Here is a 17,705-nt window from a genome sequence, read left to right on the forward strand (position 1 = left end):
AGATTACAATCGCAAGCATTGCAAATACGGCATGGCCAAAATCAACCGAGAGGTCTATGCAGAGCCAAAGTTTATCGTCTTGAAGAAAGAGCTCAAATGGAGAGATTTCGTCTTTACAAAACACCTCCACGATGAACAGCAGGCTGCGATGGCGAGTGGGCAGTCGAATTTCAGACCCAGCAACCAGGCGGAATCTAGGACTAGTAGCCGATTTCTTGATGTACCGCGACGAAACAGCGAGCACCTACGCAGACCAAGCTCTCTTCACGATCTACCCAGCATACGCGAACGGCCTGAGAGGCCCCCGAGGCCACTGTCTACCTCCAACATACGCCTAGGCTCACTTCGATCAAGGCCGGCACGGCCGGGACTGTGGACCAACTATTAGTGATCCGTTTCGACGTCGAGGCACATCTACCTATCGGAGGCATTTCAGGGAAAGCGATGAGAGAAGGAACACCGTGAGCGGCACACCGATAAAGGACATCAACATCAAGATCGTGACGTGTAAAGGCAGGAAATGTGTATTGCCGTTTCCCATCAACCCGCATCACAGCAAAATCTAGTCCGGAAAATAGAGCAAGTAACGTAGATAGCTCGTTGCGAAACGAATTCACAGAAAAGATCTCGAAGAGAAAGCCTCGAAGATGACATAACCACTACCCCATGCCCATCTTACTCCCAAAACGCCACAACCCTCGCCTCAATACTCTCCCTCGCTTCCTCCCCCTCACTCCCCTCAACCCTAAACGCAGTATGCGGACACCTCCACCCCCTCTCCTCCCTCTTCGAATCCAAGCCCTTGAACACAACCATCTCCCACGGCTGCATCCCACTCATATACCACCACTCATGCCCTTGTCCTTCACACATATCTGTCCCCTTCTTTCCCTCCAACGCCCCACAACTCAAAACATAATTCTCACTCCGATTCCCCGTGCGACTGAACTCCCTCAACCTAACCTGATAATCGGCATCAGGCACCGTATTCGCGTCGCACACGGCCAGCGGGTCTCGACGCACGGTTTTGAGCGGCCGCCAACAGTTTAGGAAGGCGTAGCGCGTGGATGTTGTGAAGAGCTTGTTGATGTGGGGTGGGAACGAGAGTTCAGTAAGCGTACCGGCAAGGGCGGACGCGGAGCCCGCGTAGTCGACGTGCGGGTGGCCCGAGGGAATGTCTTGCCATCTGCCTTGGGCGTCTTGGATGCCCTTTGCAGAGGGGGAGGTGTGTGCGCGGATTACGTGGTTGAAGACGTGGACGGTTGAGGCGCCGGTTCTGGGGACGTTGTTAGATATCTTGCTTCTGATGACGAGGTCGTGGACGTAGGATGTTGGTGGGGTTTGTACAAGTTCTTGACCACTTCTTCCAACTCGGGGTAGTATTCTCGTTTTACGTCTTCTTCGCTGCTGTGCCGATCTACTCTCTGCTTCTGTGGTAGAGTGACGAATGTGAAGCCGTTGATGTCTAGGTCGAATGTCTTCTTCGCTTTTCTTACGTCGCGGATGAGCATGGGACGGGTGTGTTCATCTTTGTCGTCGAGGTATTTGACTTTCCATTCTGATTTGGGGATGGGGATGCCGGTGGCAGGGAAGTAGTTTACGTTGGCGATGACATTGGTGTTGTGTGGACCTGGTTGCATGATAACTTTAGTCAGACAAATGTTCGATCCTAATGATTGTCCTGGAAGTAAAATGCGAGTTAATTGCAGGAAACCTAGATCTGTCTCATAGCATATGGCTCATTGCGATGTGAACGCGGATCCGCTGGCTAGATGAAGTGGGGTAAGCACATGCAACCAGCGCACGCATGCAACAGCCTTCATCACCACTCGACATCTAAGTGGTGTAGTAATCATTTCTCATTTCTCATAACCTGTGACCACCGTGAATTTTGTCTAAACCCGTTTTTGACGTCGCTTGGCAAACCTCTACTCTAGAGTATCGTCTTCAAGATGTCGATCTGCTCCATGACGGCGCTCTTGCTTGTGCCACCAGTGGCGTTCTTCAACTCTACCGCGCGCTCGTAGTCTAAGCATTCAACTACGTCGTCGCCTAACCTGGAATCGATACCCTTCAGCTGCTCCAAGCTCAGCTTGTCCATGGGAACGTTCTGGTCCTCTGCTAGCGCAACGACACGACCAGAGATGTGGTGACCCTCACGGAAAGGCACACCTTTTCGCACAAGATAGTCTGCGAACTCTGTGGCCAGCATCTCCGGGGCAAGTGCAGCGTGCATCTTGTCGGCGTTGATCTTCAGGGTGGACAGAACACCGGTGGCGATCTGGATGGAGTCGCTGACCGTCTTGATGTGGTCGATGAGAGGCTCAACAGACTCCTGCAAATCCTTGTTGTAGGTCGTAGGAAGACCCTTGATGGTGACATACAAGCCCGCCATATGTCCGAAAGCACGACCGCTCTTTCCTCGGATGAGTTCCAGAGAGTCTGCGTTCTTCTTCTGGGGCATGAGGGAGCTTCCGGTAGAGTAGGCGTCGGCCAAGCGCACGAAGCCAAACTCCAGACTCGAGTATATGATCAGATCCTCCGCCCAGCGCGACATCTTAAGCATGAAGCTCGATCCCCATTGTAGTGTCTCGAAGACGAAGTCGCGGTCTCCGACAGCGTTGAGGGAGTTTGTGAGCAAGCCCTCAAAACCAAGTTCCTTGGCCATGGCGTCGCGGTCGATGTTGAAGGGGTTGCCTGCCAATGCACCGCAGCCGAGTGGGGAACGGTTGACGCGCTTGATGACCTCGCGGAGGCGCTCGAGCTCGGATGCGAACGCGGTGGCATGCGATAGGATCCAGTGCGACCACCGGACGGGCTGTGCCTTCTGGAGATGTGTGTAGCCCGGCATAAGCACGTCGATCTCGGCCTCGGCTCGCTGTACCGATGTCTTTATCAGGAGCTTCAGGTAGCCCTCTAGTGTCCTGAGCTGCTCCCTCAGCCATAACCGCATGTCGGTCGCGACTTGCTCGTTCCTGCTTCGTCCTGTGTGGAGCTTGCCTCCGATGTCCTTGCCGATAATCTCGCTTAGTCGTCGCTCGTTGGCAGTGTGGATATCTTCATCGTTCGCCTTGACCTCGAAGGAATTCGTCGCCCACTCCTCCTTGATCTGGGCCATGCCCTTCTCGATGGCAGCGAACTCGTCGGCGGTGAGGATGCCATTGTTCTTGTTTGCGCGAGCGAACGCGATAGAGCCGGCGATATCTTCAGCGTAGAAGAGACGGTCGTAGGGGAGAGACGCATTGTATTGCTCCATGACTGGGTCAAGGCCCTCTGCAACGCGTCTTAGCACCAGTCATATCAAGTTTTGGTGAGCCCTAGAAAGCCATTGGCTGCACAAACCTGTGAAACGACCTCCCCAGAGCATGTTCTCTGCTACTTTCTTTTCGGATGCCATCTTGAGATCTATGAGAGAATAACGTGTGGATTTGGGTTGTGACTGTTTGCGCGTTCGAGAAAAAGATGTGACGCTCCGCATCGGCGGCAGGGGTGCGATAGCGCTAAATTGTCGCGGGGAACTTTCCCTCGTCTCCACATCGGCTGCCCCTCAGCCACAGACCCATCATCATCAGGTACACATCAAGCTTGCAGTATCAACTGGGAAAAGATATCATATTTAGAAATTTCATTCATTCATAAGTAGCGTACGCGCTCTTTACATTTACACAATTCAAACAGAAGTCCTCCGGGACGCTAAACACGGGCTATCCCATTCACTGCCAAAAGGAATCAAGAACTCTAATGAACCATCTGGTGGAAATCTCAGCAAAACTTCTCATCTAAATTTCTTACGATCGGGGGCTTACAAAAGAAGCGACGCCAGTTGGAATTTCTGCGGGAAGTCTCCTGGTTGAACCCAGCTTCTAATAAGCCCGAGTTGGAGAAATGCTCCGGCACATGCTTAGGCGAATGTGAGGTAGCAAGCAGCTCGTTTCCGGAAGCTTGCTCGTATTGTTCCGAGACGGGGGAGCCACAATTTAATGAAGGCGCCGCGCTGTCTTTTCGCTTTCGTTGGGGGATTTGGTCTGGTTTCGTTTGTGGTTGTGGATGTTGCTGCGCCTGTGGTTGTTGCTGCGATGCGAAGGCTAGGTCTGAAGAAGCTTGTTTTTCAGCGTTGGCTGCTATTCTTTCTATTTCGACAATGGGCACCGGATGCCGAGGTTGTGGGTGCATCAGTTTTTGGTCACAGTATTTGACGATGTGTGGTTGCTCCGGCGTTGTTGACATGGTCTCTGATTGACAGGCTTAGACGGTAGTTGTAAGAAGTAACACCAAAGGTGTTTATAATTTACCACGACCACTACTTAGTGCAGTTACGACTGCGGTGACGGGATCTGCACCGGACTTCTTAGCACACAATGTTGTTGAGGCGCTTTGTGAGTGTGGGGAATGTCTTCCTTTGCTCACTCACCGCCTTTGTAGGTGTCGAAGACGATTTGAGGCTGGGGAACTCTTGCTTTTTACTTTTGGGACTGCACGAATATATCTGCGGTTCGGATGTGCGACCAAGTCGTTCAGACCATCTTATCGTAGATCTCATCAGTGTTGTCGTTCCACACCGCTACTATAGTCAAGGAATTGAAATATGTCATTATTCATTACGTCCAGCGTCAGCGCTAGGAGATGCTAGAGAAAACCCCTGGGTATACAACTCGGTCAAACACCTCGCATCTTTCCATGGTCTTGCCATGTGCCGATCTCTTTAATGGTGCTCAAATGCCTCCCACAACTGCACCGATGACACTCAGACCCAGCAGCATTGATACCACCCAGCTCGCACCTCCACTGATCCTCACACCCGAACTAGCATATCCTCGCTCTTCATCGACCTTTCTCGCACCAACCGCCTTGTCTGTGTTGAAGCAGCCAAACATGCCCGTGCCACTTGCACTTTCTTTCTCGTATTCCTCCATCTTCTGTGCCAAGCAACTCTGGACGATGTCTGGTGAATCGGTGATGCAGTATTGGAAGCAGCCGTCGTTATCTTCTGAATTAACGATGACTGGAGTTGAGGACGCGGATGGTGATGATGTGGTTGAGTCGGGAGCGGAATAAGTCGCGATCGCATTGATGTGCCCGTTGCAGCATGCATCTAGTATTGAAGAGTTCGAGCCACCGACAGGTACGGCGCACGATGGGAGGTTGGTGGGTGGTTGAGGGACCGAAGTGAATGGTTGGCAGGACATTTTTGTGTTGTTACTGAGAGTTTATCGCGTTGGTGTGGATATTCCGAATTCCTGAAGAGGCTGTCGAGGCGTCTTGCGAACGTTTCGTAGATGAGTCGCGGTGTAGTCGTAAGTCGAGATGAATTTGTAGTTACTAGACACGACTTGCGCGCTGGTCGATATTTCTCTCGCAACAAAAAAACCGGAAATGACGAAGACGATGGATAAGAGAACAACTCCGTCGCTATGCTGAGACTTGACTGAAGGAAACAAGCAAGTTATGTCGCGAATGAAACACAGAGTTGTTCACAGAACAGACTCAAAAGGAAAGAATCGAATGAAAACCGACTGAAGGAAAGAAAGATGGTTGAAGCTGGAGAATACTGCACTATCATCGCAAGAGCAGAGCTTCATATGTAGATTTCGTACGGTCTAAGAATATCTCAGGTGGATACGCGGGTGGGTAGTCGGCAGCGCGAGATCTAGCGTTACGCGCCGACCCTCTCGGCTGCGCGACGCGTTGGTTGGCCCGTAACGTTCAATGGGATTACGCGCTAAAACCACGGGCAGATCCGAAACAACACGTTCTGTTGTGGTTGAAACGTTGTTATGCTGATTTTGGGTAGCCGTCATGCTCTGTTCTGTCCAATGGGTGTGTTGGGTTTGCTGCGTAGTGAATGTCACGTGCGCGGGATCGAACCATCTGGGTCGCTAACTTGCCGCTGCCTAGACGGCAGAAGGGCTGAGTAATGAGGTATGCATATCAGTGGTTGATGGAAAGATTGAACGCGAGTAGGCCAGTGCTCTCTGATTCGATTGTAATGTGGAGTTCGTCGAATACAGAAATCCGTTCCACGTGCTTACCCAGGTATAGACGCACGAGGGCATTTCTGCTTGACCGTGCACACTGCGGCCATTATTAAGGTATGATATGGCGTACAAGCGGTCCGTAGTCGAGTTTTGTGACAGCCAGATCCTTGGAATTCGGAGAACAATCTGACGTGCCACCAACGTCTTCCCGTGCGCAAGACAGACTGAGCCCTACAATGCGACACAGCTGTCGCAAGTGGCTTTTGACTCAGCTATTTTCATCCTCATCTTCATGCGCGGCCGCCCATGGGCTTCTCTTGCGCAATGATACGCCTCTTCTCTCAAGCACGAATGGTATTGGCGCTAGGCAGATGGCGATCGCCATCAGTACCAGACTCGCGTTCCTGGTGCCTATGTTCAAGAACAGATGTCTCCCGACGAGTGGGAACCCAGCACCAGCGAGATTCCGAATGAGTCCAATTCCGGCAAGAGCTGATGCTGAGTACGTCTTGTAGGCGTCCTCGGTGTACGTGAGCGTCATGAGAACTACATCGAATTGTTAGTGCAGCATGATTGACGTGGATCATCTGTGTAACTTACTGAGAGTGTAGAATGACCATCCCCAGAACGCGCTGGCGAGGACTGCGAAGAAGGGGTGTATGTTTGGCGTTGCGGTGAGTGCGAAAGCCAGAAGAGAGACTGGTAGCACAATAGCTGCCAGCTTCGCATGATGCACTCGAGCCTCGGGGACGTCACGATGGCCGGCCTGAGCAACTTGTCTTTGGTAGTATCGTTCTTGAAAGGCGTTCGTCGCTAGGCCAAGCGTGATACCGACAACAATCCCCAGGAAGGAGATCCCGACACCGATAGTATCGAAACCGTATCCGTTCGGGCCAAAGATCATGTGGAAGGCACCGTTGAAGAGAAAGCTCAAGCCGTATAGAAACCCGTTGTAGAGTGCACCAAACTGTACGATAGCTTCAGAACCCAAGAACCTGAATGGGCGGGCGAGTGCCGTAGTAAACAGCTGCTTCGGTCCTCGTTGCTTCATTTCGTCCGGTACCTCAATCTCATCGTCGCCTGTTTGCTGTCGTAGGGCCCGTGCTCTCCGCAAGAGTATTACACTATGTCTTGTTTCTCCAAGGCTATAGAGTGCGACGACCATGACCACCCAGAAGGTCAAGCAGATGAAGAACATGATGCGGAACACAGCATGCCACGATCGACCATGTGCAATGAATGAGAAGAGTACAAAGCCAGTCGGGCTGCCACCTGTCGCTGCCCACAGAAACCAAGACATTGCTGGCCCAGTATCATAGTGATGAAAGAGATCCGCAATGGTGCCCCCAAAGTTCGAAATCGTGGTCGATGAGAAATAACCCGAGAACAGACGCAGGACAAGGAACGGCCCAAGTCTCTCTACATATGTCGTCCCCAAAAGGAGCAAGAGAAAGATACCGTAAGACACAATATAGACAGGTCTCCGTCCAAAGTATTCCGAAAGTGGCGCCAAAGTCATAGGACCAAAAGCCAACCCAAGAACATACATGCTCAGTCCAAGAACAGCGACGCTCGGCGACACGCCCATGTCTTTCGCAAAGTCGCTCGCGACAGGACTAAAGCCACTCGCGCCCCAAGAGACGCTGAGGTCTATGGGTACGATGGCGGCGACCATTAGCCATTTGCGCGCTTTCGACCAGTTCCGGGGGTCGTCTGGATCGTGGGGCTCGAAAGCTATGACCTTGGTTGGAGAACTGGGCAGCAGCGGCTGGCTCTCTGGTTGAGAAGAGCTCATCACTGCGGAAAAAGGCCGCGCAAGCTGACAAGATCCCGGAGTTTCCGATGTTTGGTGTTGATGCTTCGGAAGGCAGGTACACAAGGCGGGTTCGGTTCCCCCCAGATGATGACGTCACCGGTCATTCGTCCCGGATTAGCACCGAACAGCCGGGACAGGGCATTTTGGATGAGTATAACACTTTCAATTCTTGCGGTTATGCATCTTTAGCATTACTTTTGTGTGAGTTAGTTACAACTTCGACTGACGAAATCTTAACGCGATGATCTAACATAGGTAAACTACCCCGGAAGCTGCTCGATGTGTCCATCCAAAGCTCCACACGGCCCGGGCGTGTTCATCGAACATCGAACATGTTCCATCGTTCTTTTGATCGTAAAAGGCTGCACTCCCTCTTCACGTACTGTTTCGCTTTCTTCCCAGCTAAGAAAGACATCAAATTGTTGCAAGCCCTGGATTTTCTTCAGCGGGGCAAATAAGACGTCTTCAAAATGGGAGTATGGCTCGGGACGATCAGCGCATGCCACCAGGTCGACCCTCATGTACTTGAGAGCTCCCATCTTTGATATGACCTTCCAGGTCTGATTCCAGCTTGAGATGTCGTAGGGCGGTACGCCATCACAGAACTCCCATATCAGCCATAGCTTGTCACTCGCCCACTTCAAGTACAATGATTGGATAGCCTGGAAGTGATGGGTAGGTACAAGACGTTGGAAGCAGAAGAATGCTGTACAGGTAGGAAAGTAGAAAGTGTTGGATGAGTAGAGATGCTGTATAGACTCGGAGTACCTAGCGCAGAGAAGTCAGTCATGTTCTGCGGGCCAGCGAAGCCTCAGATGGAGGGAATAACATACGCCAATTTACACGACCGTGGAAAGGCTGTGAGCTGCAAAAACTTTGCGCATCTCACATCAAAAACCGGTAATGGGCGGACACCGTAAAAGTATCTCCATAATTCGATCTCTTCCGGGATAAGCTCTATTTCAAGTTCTTCGTTTCCGAAGGCGTATAGGTAAATCATCGTCCGTAGCTCTGGAGGTAATTTCGTGAACAACAAGCATTGCGGCTGAGTGGAGATCCCATCTGTTGCTGCTCTCAATGCCGGGACTTCTATCGTGTCGGAGCGTATAGGTGGTAAAGATGCGTTCCAGTTCGTTCGAAGCGTGTTCTGCTTTTCTATTTTTCTTCGTCGTCGCTCCTGAAAGTTCTTGATTCTGCCCCTTTTCATCGTAGGTTCGATCACTACATCCACAAATTTGCCGAGCATATACCACGCTACGTCTTCGAACAATCGCATGGCTAGTGATAGAAAGTGGAGAAAGATTGGGAAAATGAGAAAGGGCAATATCAAAAACTTGGTGTTCTGAGCATTGAAAAGTTGTGGACAATGAAGCGACGGTTCAATCCGAAGTAGAAATAGCACATGAGTGATATGAGAAGTTGCTGCCTAATCACCGGATGGGGCGAAGTCGATGCGGCACGGTATCCTTCAAATTGGGGCGTGGTTCAAGCAGGGTGCCCCCTCTCTGATTATGAGCCGAATCTACCTAGCTCAGCGTGAACGCCGCAAAGCCCACTTGTTATTTCTCGGTGGGATGACATCTGGCCTAGCGGAGCCATTGCGCTCATATCGCCAACTCGACTCTTGACGAAGATGACAATGCACCTCTTACTCAGGCTGGGGCCTATTCTTGGTTTGGAAAATGCCACTCCACTCCCCGCGTGATCTTGAACGGCCATGTCTTCCCTTGACGATGAAGGTCTTTATGTTCGGGCCAACTAGCGTAAACTTCAAACTCTTTCGATCCCTGGGCGGTTTCTAATGGAGTAAACAAAGCATATTCATAGTCAGCATAGATGTATGTTGACCCGGGCACCATCTCTACTCTCACATGCTCTAGTGCTCTCATCTTTGAGATTTCCGACCATATCAGGGACCAACACGAAGCATTGTAAGGTGGATATCCGTGGAGAAATTCCCACATCTCGCCTGTTTGCATATATGCCCATCTCAATCTTATATAACGGATGGCATGGAACCAGCGCGCTGGAAGAAGGCGCTGAAGGCAGAAGAATGCTGTGATGTTGGGGATGCGAAATGTATTGTCCCCATAGACATACTGTATCGCTTCTATATATCTGTGACGACTCCGTCAGACGCTGAAACATGGAGCCACGAACTCGGCCTTTCAACAGGTTTAGTTTACTCACGCAAGTTTGCATGATCTCGTGAAAGCCAAGATCCTTTGTGCCTCAACACATCTCATGCTAAACGAGGCGTCGGTATCACTGTCTTCATGGAGTTCAAGCTGGAGTTCTTCCCCGCCGATGGCATAAGCGTAAATAAGCCTTCGCAGCTCTAGAGGCAGCTTTGCGAAGAGCGGGGATTGTTGCTGAATTGAGACGTTTGCGCTTGAGAAGAGGTCGAAGAGGTCGTTACTTTCCGCGCTTGTTCCAGACGGGAGGCGTCCATTCCATTTAGCACTAGCCGCAGCTCCGAGTTTGTCGAGGAATTCTTTTCGTTTGCGTCCATTTCTCTCCGCTATACGGTGCCAAGGAGCCTCAATCAGTTTTTCGATGAGGTATTCTTTCAGAGAACGCCTCAGCGCCGATGGTGAACGCATGTGGGATCGGTCCTTTCTTTCTCGAAACAAAGCGTAAGGACGTTTTCAGTGGTGCGCGACGGCGGATGTTCTCTTCAGTATACTAATATATATGCATGAGGGCTCGTGTTGGAGACATCGAGCTCGCAACAGTTTTCGGGCCTATCCTTGCGCTGTTTGTGGCACGGCATGCGGCGGGCGACGGCCAGCAAGAAACAAAGCCAGGCAACAGTCGAAGGACGCGTTATTCTGTTCGCGAGACTACCACAGCGTAATCAAGGTAGGAAAAAAGCAAATGATAAGACGACATAGGTGCCCGGTGTCCAAGGCACCAGATGCACATGGGCGTACGTGCTCGAGTTCCCGTTCGCTACACAGATGGGCATGTGAGCGATATTGAGGACGATTCCGTACCTAGGTACGCGCTGTAGTGTATTGTCTGGGGCTCTGTATCATCGAACAGTACCGAATTGCAAGAACACGCGCGTGTATGATGACGGGTACGCGATGGCTGCAAGAAGGCGCGTTCCGTCATAGCTCTTCAGAAGCAGAGCTAGTAGCCAGCGCGGCACCACGGCGACGTCAACGACCTCTGCACACCCCCAATGCCAACACGGATTTACATCTGCACCAACAGGCCATGCAGTGCGGCTTGTTTACTCATCGCATCTTCGACAGCAACATGTAGGCCGTCCCGCCCTCCAACAGACCCTGTCCTCGGTCGCTTTCACGCCGAAGGGCCGAGTAGCGCGTCTTCCCCATAGCAGTCCTCCTCCTTTACCCCGGATTACGGCCAGGATCATCGAGCTTAACTTCAATTAATTTTCCCGTGTACCTGGATACGGCTTGTATAAGAATGGGGAGCGAAGTACTTCCGAAGGCATGTAGTGCTCGTTGGCGCCTTCCGTTCACAACATGCGCTCTACCACAGCGACCGCAGCGGCGCTTCTGCTGTCTTCGAAAGCATGGGCTTTTCTAAGCGCGAGTCAGAACAACCAAAGTCTGACCATTGCCAATGACCGTCTTGTTGCGTCGGTAAGCAAGACACGAGGATACATCAACGTCCTTACGCTGGACGGACAAAACCTCCTCGGGACGGAAGATGGCAACACTGGAGTCGGTCCATATCTCGACTGTTACTGCACTCCATCTGGCTTCTGGACACCGGGCCGGGGAAGCAATGTTCAGTACCAGCTGTTCAACGGCAGAGACTCTACTAATACTTCGTATGGGGGTATCAGCATGGGCGAGACATACGCTCCGACCGGTCAGAGGCTAGAGCAGTACTGGTTTCTGAGAGAAGGAGAAACAGGTCTGCATACATTCAGCCGCGTAGTATACAACAACAAGACTACTCCCTTTTTACGCAACTTGCAAGAGTTTCGCACACTGTTCAGGCCAAACCATGAACCCGCGCTCTTCACGCACTTCGTTACCAACGAGAAGTTTGCTGCACCCCGCCCAGATACCGAAGGACAAGTCACTGTTCAAGATGCTACATGGTGGCTGGCCAACAAAGAAGATCCATACGTTACCGGCGTAGGAGACTACTTCACCAAGTACACCTTCCAAGACACATGGCGCGATCACAAGGCCCATGGTATGTACGCCGACGGTACTGGTAGCGCCAATGGCTCAACCTACGGCGCCTGGCTTGTGCACAACACCGTCGAGACTTATTTCAACGGCCCTGTCCATTCCGACCTCGTGGTCGATGGCATCGTATACAACTACATGGTCTCCAACCACCATGGCGATCAAACGCCCAACATCACCGATGGCTTCGACCGTACCTTTGGGCCGCAGTACTTCCACTTCAACTCCGGCGGCTCGCTAGAAGAGCTCAGAGAAGATGCCGAACAGTATGGTCTCCGTCCGGAATGGAACGCCGACTTCTACGATTCCATCGCAAAGCACGTGCCAAACCTCGTCCCGACATCCGGTCGCGGTACCTTGAACGCAAAGATCAACCTGCCCGCCGGAGCCAAGAACCCCATCGCCATACTCACAGAGAGCGGCCACGACTTCCAAGACAACGTCTTCGACACAAAAGCTTACCAATACTGGGAAGACATCTCTCCCGCCGGCGAAGTCACCATTCCTCGAGTAAAAGCCGGAAACTACCGTCTCACAGTCTACGCTGACGGCATCTTTGGCGACTACATCCAAGACGACGTTCTCGTCTCAGCAGGAGAAGCTACTTCCATAACCGCAACATGGACCCCCGAGTCCGCCGGCAAAGAACTCTTCCGCATCGGCACCCCCGATAAATCCTCAGGCGAGTACCGCCACGGCTACGCTCAATCCCCTACCCATCCCCTCCTCACAGAAGAATACCGCCTCTACTGGGGCGCTTACGATTTCATCAACGAGTTCCCCGAGGGCGTGACGTATAAAGTCGGTACGGATGACGCGTCCCAAGCACTCAACTACGTGCACTGGGCTGTCTATGGCGGAAAAGCGAACTACGAGCGTCCAGTACCTGTGCCTGATCATCCGTATAACTGGACTATTCTGTTCGATGCCAAGGCGGATGAACTAAGGAACAGGACTACAGCGACGTTTACGGTGCAGCTTGCGGGTGCGAAGACGGCGGCGGGGAATACGGATGTGTTTAACGCGAGTGAGCCGTATTCGAATCTGCCGTATACGGTAAATGTGAATGGGGTGGATCTTGAGCCTTGGATTATTCCGTAAGTTTCTCATTCTTTCTCCGTCTTCAATCATGAAAGTGTACTAACAAGCATATCAGATACAACCAATCCTCATCCTGCGCCGTCCGCTCAGCAGTCATATGTTACAACCTCGCGCACAAATTCCTTTTCCCTTCGTCCATGCTGAAGGAAGGGGAGAACAGTTTGATCCTCAGCTTACCGTACAACGGAACCAACTACGAGAGCGCTTTGTTGCCTGAAGCGGTCTATGTGCAGTATGACGCGATGAGACTGGAAGTGAAGTAGATGGAAACAAATAATAGGATATTTGATCTATAGGAAAAGACAATCAACGCCGTGATTATGCACCGCTAAATGTACATTTGCTCTCCCCCTTGTCATCGACGAGTGTATCCAATGATAAGGCTAAGCAACTTCCTCAACCATACGTCCACTGAAAGGCTTCTGGGTCCCTTTCTGCGTCTCCCCAGAGAATACTCTGCCAACAGGGGCTTGGAGCCACTCATCTGGCACAGCAAGTTGTGTCCCCTTGGCGTTCTGGATGTATCGTACGTAGAGTGGGTTCGCTCGCTCAGGCTCCTGTTCGATCTCCTCGCCATCTTCGTTGAGCTCGATCATGGATTTACGGCCGCGCTTCGGGGGTTGTTTCTTGAGGAGGCGGTTGATGGTGTCGAGCTAGGGTGGCAGGTCAGTAACTGTATACACTGAAAGAACGCTGAGGGTTGAACACACCTTCTCCTCTTCGTTCCTCTTCTCGCTGAGGTTCTTCCTCCGCCTTGCCATCTCTGCCCTTCGCATGGCGTGTTCTTCGGCTGTGAGGTGTTTCTTCTTCTGTGCCTCGTTCGAGAGGGCTAGGAGTGCGCCGTCTTCTTCTTCGTTGATCAGGGCGCGTTGACGCTTCGTCATCTTGCTGACATCGGGGGTCTGGTCGCGGCTGAGGTCTTCGTCGCTGTCCATCTCGTCCATATCTGCACCTGGTGTGACACCCATATCGTCGTCTTCCTCGCCCTCAGCATCCTCGTCTTCGCCCTCAGCATCTTCTTCCTCAAGGTCAGAGTCGGGGTCGCTGAGGTCGTCGTCGTCATCGTCGTCCATGGCCATTTCCTTGGCCTCGACTTTGTCTTGTGCCTTTGTGAGCTTTATGGCTGGTGCTGGCTGGACGGGGATCCCTCTGCTCGCGTTTACGGTAATGCGTGGTGCTGGCGTGTCCTCCATGTCGTCGTCTTCATCTCCCTCGGCGTCCATGTCCTCATCCTCGTCTCCTTCAGCGTCTGGTTCGTCGGAGTCGTCATCCACGTCCATGGCGTCAACCTCCTCGGCGTCGTCGTCATCTTCGTCTTCGTCGTCCTCACTATCAATCTCCCGCACTACGCGACTACTCCTGGATGCGCGTTTGCCTGCGACTATGTTCTGCCTGCTGACGCCTGCCTTTGGTACGACTCCACCAGTGGCCTGTCTGAGCTTATTGGGTGATGACTTGACGGTGAGGTGGATCGACTGGCGCGTCTCTTCGGGCGAGGAGCGCTGTATGACGGCCGCAGCGGGCGACTGGTTGGCAGTGCCGCGGCGAGGGCGGGTCGAGGAAGCGGTCGGGGCACTGGAGGCTGTTAGAGGAGCTGGAGGTGCGCGCGCGCGGAGGCGAGGCATGATTGCAGAGGAGCGAAGTGCGAGGCCGGCAAAAGCGGGAGAAGGCAGTCAGGAAGGATTGCGACGACGTCAGATAGGCCGTCGGGTCCGTTGGCCTGGGGCAGGGGTGTGCAGGCGGGTGGCACGACGGTGGTGGTGAGAGGGGCGCCTCTGGGGGCAGTGACGGCGTCTTGGGGATGTTGTACTCGCTGCGCTTCCCTTGGCGATGGGTGCAAGCTATTCGCTCGCCTTGTCAGCCACATACCTGGTGCTGTTTCCTCGCTGGTCCCATCCCTCGCCCTCGGATTCGTCATGCTCGGTGCTTATCCGTCGCATGCGTTTCGCCGCGCGATCTGCCATCTTTGCGATTGGTAAGATGATATGCTCTAGATTAAAAGTGGTTCCAATGTCGTGTTGCGACAATTCTACGCGTGTTGGTCATCGGCCATTCCATCAACCTTCAGATGGAGATTCGCCGGGATCTTCCCCAGGTCCTGGTTAGGCCAAAAGCGGCTAGCGCACCTCTTACATAGGACGAGGAATGATCTTTCTCGAATCACAACATCGAGAGCACATTACAATTCTGGTAACATCACCTGTCGTTTGCAACTAGTTAAGCACCGATTATAAGACATGCTGTATATTAGCACTACATCGGGCGACTAACTAGATCGACCACTGATCCACTGCTCAAGTAAACACAGCCTTCACAGTCTCCTCAAGACCTTCCTTAGGCACTCCCAGCTTCTCGTTCCAAAGTCCCAAAGATGAGAAGTCACCCAACTGCTGCTCCTTGCCAAACGTCGCGCCCTGAATCAAGTACATGATACCGCTGTGATCTCCCGACTGGAGCTTGGCACGTCCTTGCTCGATGTGCTCCTTCACATTGACCTTGTTGACAGTCCACTTCGTACCAGTAAACTTCTCTGCTGCGGCCAAGATCTCCTTTTGCGTTGTCTGAAATCCACTGATGTAGACATATTGGTTCTTAGTCAAGTCGGAGTTCTTGAGTGCGTTGACGGTCGCGATACCGATTTGGTTGAGGTTGGTGCTTGTGAAAACAGCTTCACCATCATCAAAGAGGGTAGCAGTCCTTGACTTGCCGTCAAAGCCCAAGAACGCTACCCTGAGGCCCCAGTCAAAGAAGGGGCCAGTGGCAATGCCAGTCCAGCTAATCTCCTTCTCCTTGGTCTTGAGGTATTTGATCGTCTCGAACTTGGGCCCAAATACGGGCACGATCTCACGAGCGCGCTCGTCATAGACGTTGCTTCCATACTCTGAAGGAAGGAAGCGCTTCACGCCCGCTGCGATGGCAGCATCAATCAGTTTATTTTGATCGCCCAGTGCCATGCCGCCGACAAGCGACAAGACAGCATCTTGGCCCTGGAAGGCTTCCTTCAAGCTATCGTGGGAATCGTAGTCCGCGCGGATGACTTTGACGCCTTCGGGGAAGGTCGAGCTAGAGCCTTGGCGCGAGAGGACAGTTGTGTTGAATGATGAATCCTTGAGGAAGGCGTTAAGAATGGAAGGACCCAGGTTGCCGCTCGCCTGATATTGTTAGCTATCGTATGCAGGAGAAGTTTGGCAGGTATGCATACACCGATGATGATGACGTTCTTGATAGACATGTTCGAGAAGTGTTGATGGTTGAGTCTGAATAGGTTTGATATCTGTGATAGGTTGTAGAGTGTGTAGTGATTCCGATGTTGTGAGTGTCGTTGAATGTGTGGTATACTTCACCGATGAAGACGCTCCCTTATGTACACCACGACGAAGACGTGATTATGCATGGCTATGATGCAGGTACAGGGCCCCACATCCCCAAATCCGCGCTGCTTGTAAATCTGCGTCGTACAACCGCGTTACCTTAGTAATGAAAGCTGAACCAAAGCCGCACATGGCATGCATTTAGACATGATGCGGCGCCATTGCTTACGGTACTAGTCTTGGTCAATACCTAGGTGCCTGGGTAGGTGCAAGGTCGGTGTACTTAATCTCTCCGACAACCACTCTCCAGAAGCTTCGCTGCGGAAGTAGTGCATGGCGAGGGCTCTATCGCCGAAGGTTAATCTCGTAATTACGCCGAAATCATCATGCCAATAGATCAGGTTCAAGTCGGTAGAAGGCTGATGTTGGGGTTGCTTAGCACATCTCGCGGAAATGCGCCGTCACACCAAGGCGCTAGCTTGATCCAGATCATGACTGTGGAAGTCGCGCGCACGCGCGGTCACTCATCCCCTCTAGTTGTTACTTTGCGCTTTCCCAACCTCTTCGTCACATCACCAACACAGAACACGCGCATGCGTTCATACTGCGTACGTTCGAGAGCCACTGGAGCTGCAGCAGATTGAATCTTCACATTCGCACCTCAACCCAGAGCGAACGCGTGTTCAATCTTCATCGCCAAGACTCATTCGGTTCTGGATAATCCCCCATCTCTCCAGCTGCATGAGCAGCTCGAGCGGATCTGCTGCGTTCCAAGCGCTGATTTCCCACTCTGTACGATTCCTTCCGCCCCCTTTGTCGTACACCCAGGGTATCTTCTCAATGGTCCACACAAGTTCTCGTTGTGACGCGTTCAATCGTCGGATGTACTCCCTCGCTTTCATAACCGCATCCTTAGTACCCTTTCGCCGAACCTTCATCAACGACGCTAACACAAACATTCCTGGACATCTCGTATTGAGGCGCAGCTTCGTGTGCATTCGGTCGATATCCGTCAAGATTGCGTGGTACGCATGCTTGTTGAGACCGAGTGCGTCCATTTCAGGTATATGAGGCGGGTAAATTGGATGTCTAAATGCGAAGCGCAGTACTCGGAGTCTGGTGCCTCGCTCTACCGTCTGACGGCATTCCAATCTTCTGTTATGCTCGTAGCTGGTTCTGTTCACGGCACTAGGAAACTGCTCCTTCCACGCTCGATCATCGCTCACCAGCGCGGCAACGATATCTTGCTTCAGTGTAGTATCGGCATACTGCTTCCTCCTATTCGCTAGAGGATTATCTTCCATCTCAGCCAGATACTTTGCAT

General features: G+C 52.2%; 7 protein-coding genes across 7 annotated transcripts; 1 reads left to right on the forward strand and 6 right to left on the reverse strand.

Annotated features, from left to right (window-relative positions):
• Positions 1 to 675: 675 nt before the first annotated feature.
• J4E90_009730 (uncharacterized protein) lies at positions 676 to 1,640 on the reverse strand (the record flags this gene model as incomplete). The annotated part of the gene is made up of 2 exons (XM_051439249.1): positions 676 to 1,276; positions 1,324 to 1,640. 2 exons carry the CDS (start codon positions 1,638 to 1,640, stop codon positions 676 to 678), a joined length of 918 nt encoding a protein of 305 aa, XP_051286853.1.
• A 293-nt stretch (positions 1,641 to 1,933) lies between these two features.
• J4E90_009731 (uncharacterized protein) lies at positions 1,934 to 3,478 on the reverse strand (the record flags this gene model as incomplete). The annotated part of the gene is made up of 2 exons (XM_051439250.1): positions 1,934 to 3,273; positions 3,343 to 3,478. 2 exons carry the CDS (start codon positions 3,476 to 3,478, stop codon positions 1,934 to 1,936), a joined length of 1,476 nt encoding a protein of 491 aa, XP_051286854.1.
• Positions 3,479 to 4,712: 1,234 nt separating this feature from the next.
• J4E90_009732 (uncharacterized protein) lies at positions 4,713 to 5,186 on the reverse strand (the record flags this gene model as incomplete). The annotated part of the gene is made up of 1 exon (XM_051439251.1): positions 4,713 to 5,186. The coding sequence occupies one exon, from the start codon at positions 5,184 to 5,186 to the stop codon at positions 4,713 to 4,715; it is 474 nt and encodes a 157-aa protein (XP_051286855.1).
• Positions 5,187 to 6,243: 1,057 nt separating this feature from the next.
• Positions 6,244 to 7,770, reverse strand: J4E90_009733 (uncharacterized protein; the record flags this gene model as incomplete). Its single annotated transcript, XM_051439252.1, has 2 exons — positions 6,244 to 6,521; positions 6,576 to 7,770. The coding sequence occupies 2 exons, from the start codon at positions 7,768 to 7,770 to the stop codon at positions 6,244 to 6,246; spliced, it is 1,473 nt and encodes a 490-aa protein (XP_051286856.1).
• A 3,518-nt stretch (positions 7,771 to 11,288) lies between these two features.
• Positions 11,289 to 13,333, forward strand: J4E90_009734 (uncharacterized protein; the record flags this gene model as incomplete). The annotated part of the gene is made up of 2 exons (XM_051439253.1): positions 11,289 to 13,066; positions 13,126 to 13,333. 2 exons carry the CDS (start codon positions 11,289 to 11,291, stop codon positions 13,331 to 13,333), a joined length of 1,986 nt encoding a protein of 661 aa, XP_051286857.1.
• A 120-nt stretch (positions 13,334 to 13,453) lies between these two features.
• On the reverse strand, positions 13,454 to 15,034 carry J4E90_009735 (uncharacterized protein; the record flags this gene model as incomplete). Its single annotated transcript, XM_051439254.1, has 3 exons — positions 13,454 to 13,723; positions 13,781 to 14,645; positions 14,940 to 15,034. The coding sequence occupies 3 exons, from the start codon at positions 15,032 to 15,034 to the stop codon at positions 13,454 to 13,456; spliced, it is 1,230 nt and encodes a 409-aa protein (XP_051286858.1).
• A 330-nt stretch (positions 15,035 to 15,364) lies between these two features.
• Positions 15,365 to 16,302, reverse strand: J4E90_009736 (uncharacterized protein; the record flags this gene model as incomplete). The annotated part of the gene is made up of 2 exons (XM_051439255.1): positions 15,365 to 16,222; positions 16,273 to 16,302. 2 exons carry the CDS (start codon positions 16,300 to 16,302, stop codon positions 15,365 to 15,367), a joined length of 888 nt encoding a protein of 295 aa, XP_051286859.1.
• Positions 16,303 to 17,705: the final 1,403 nt, after the last annotated feature.

The sequence above is a fragment of the Alternaria incomplexa genome (assembly GCF_024043165.1).
Source record: "Alternaria incomplexa strain BMP 0042 chromosome Unknown scaffold_17, whole genome shotgun sequence".
In the NCBI taxonomy this organism is placed as follows: domain Eukaryota; kingdom Fungi; phylum Ascomycota; class Dothideomycetes; order Pleosporales; family Pleosporaceae; genus Alternaria; species Alternaria incomplexa.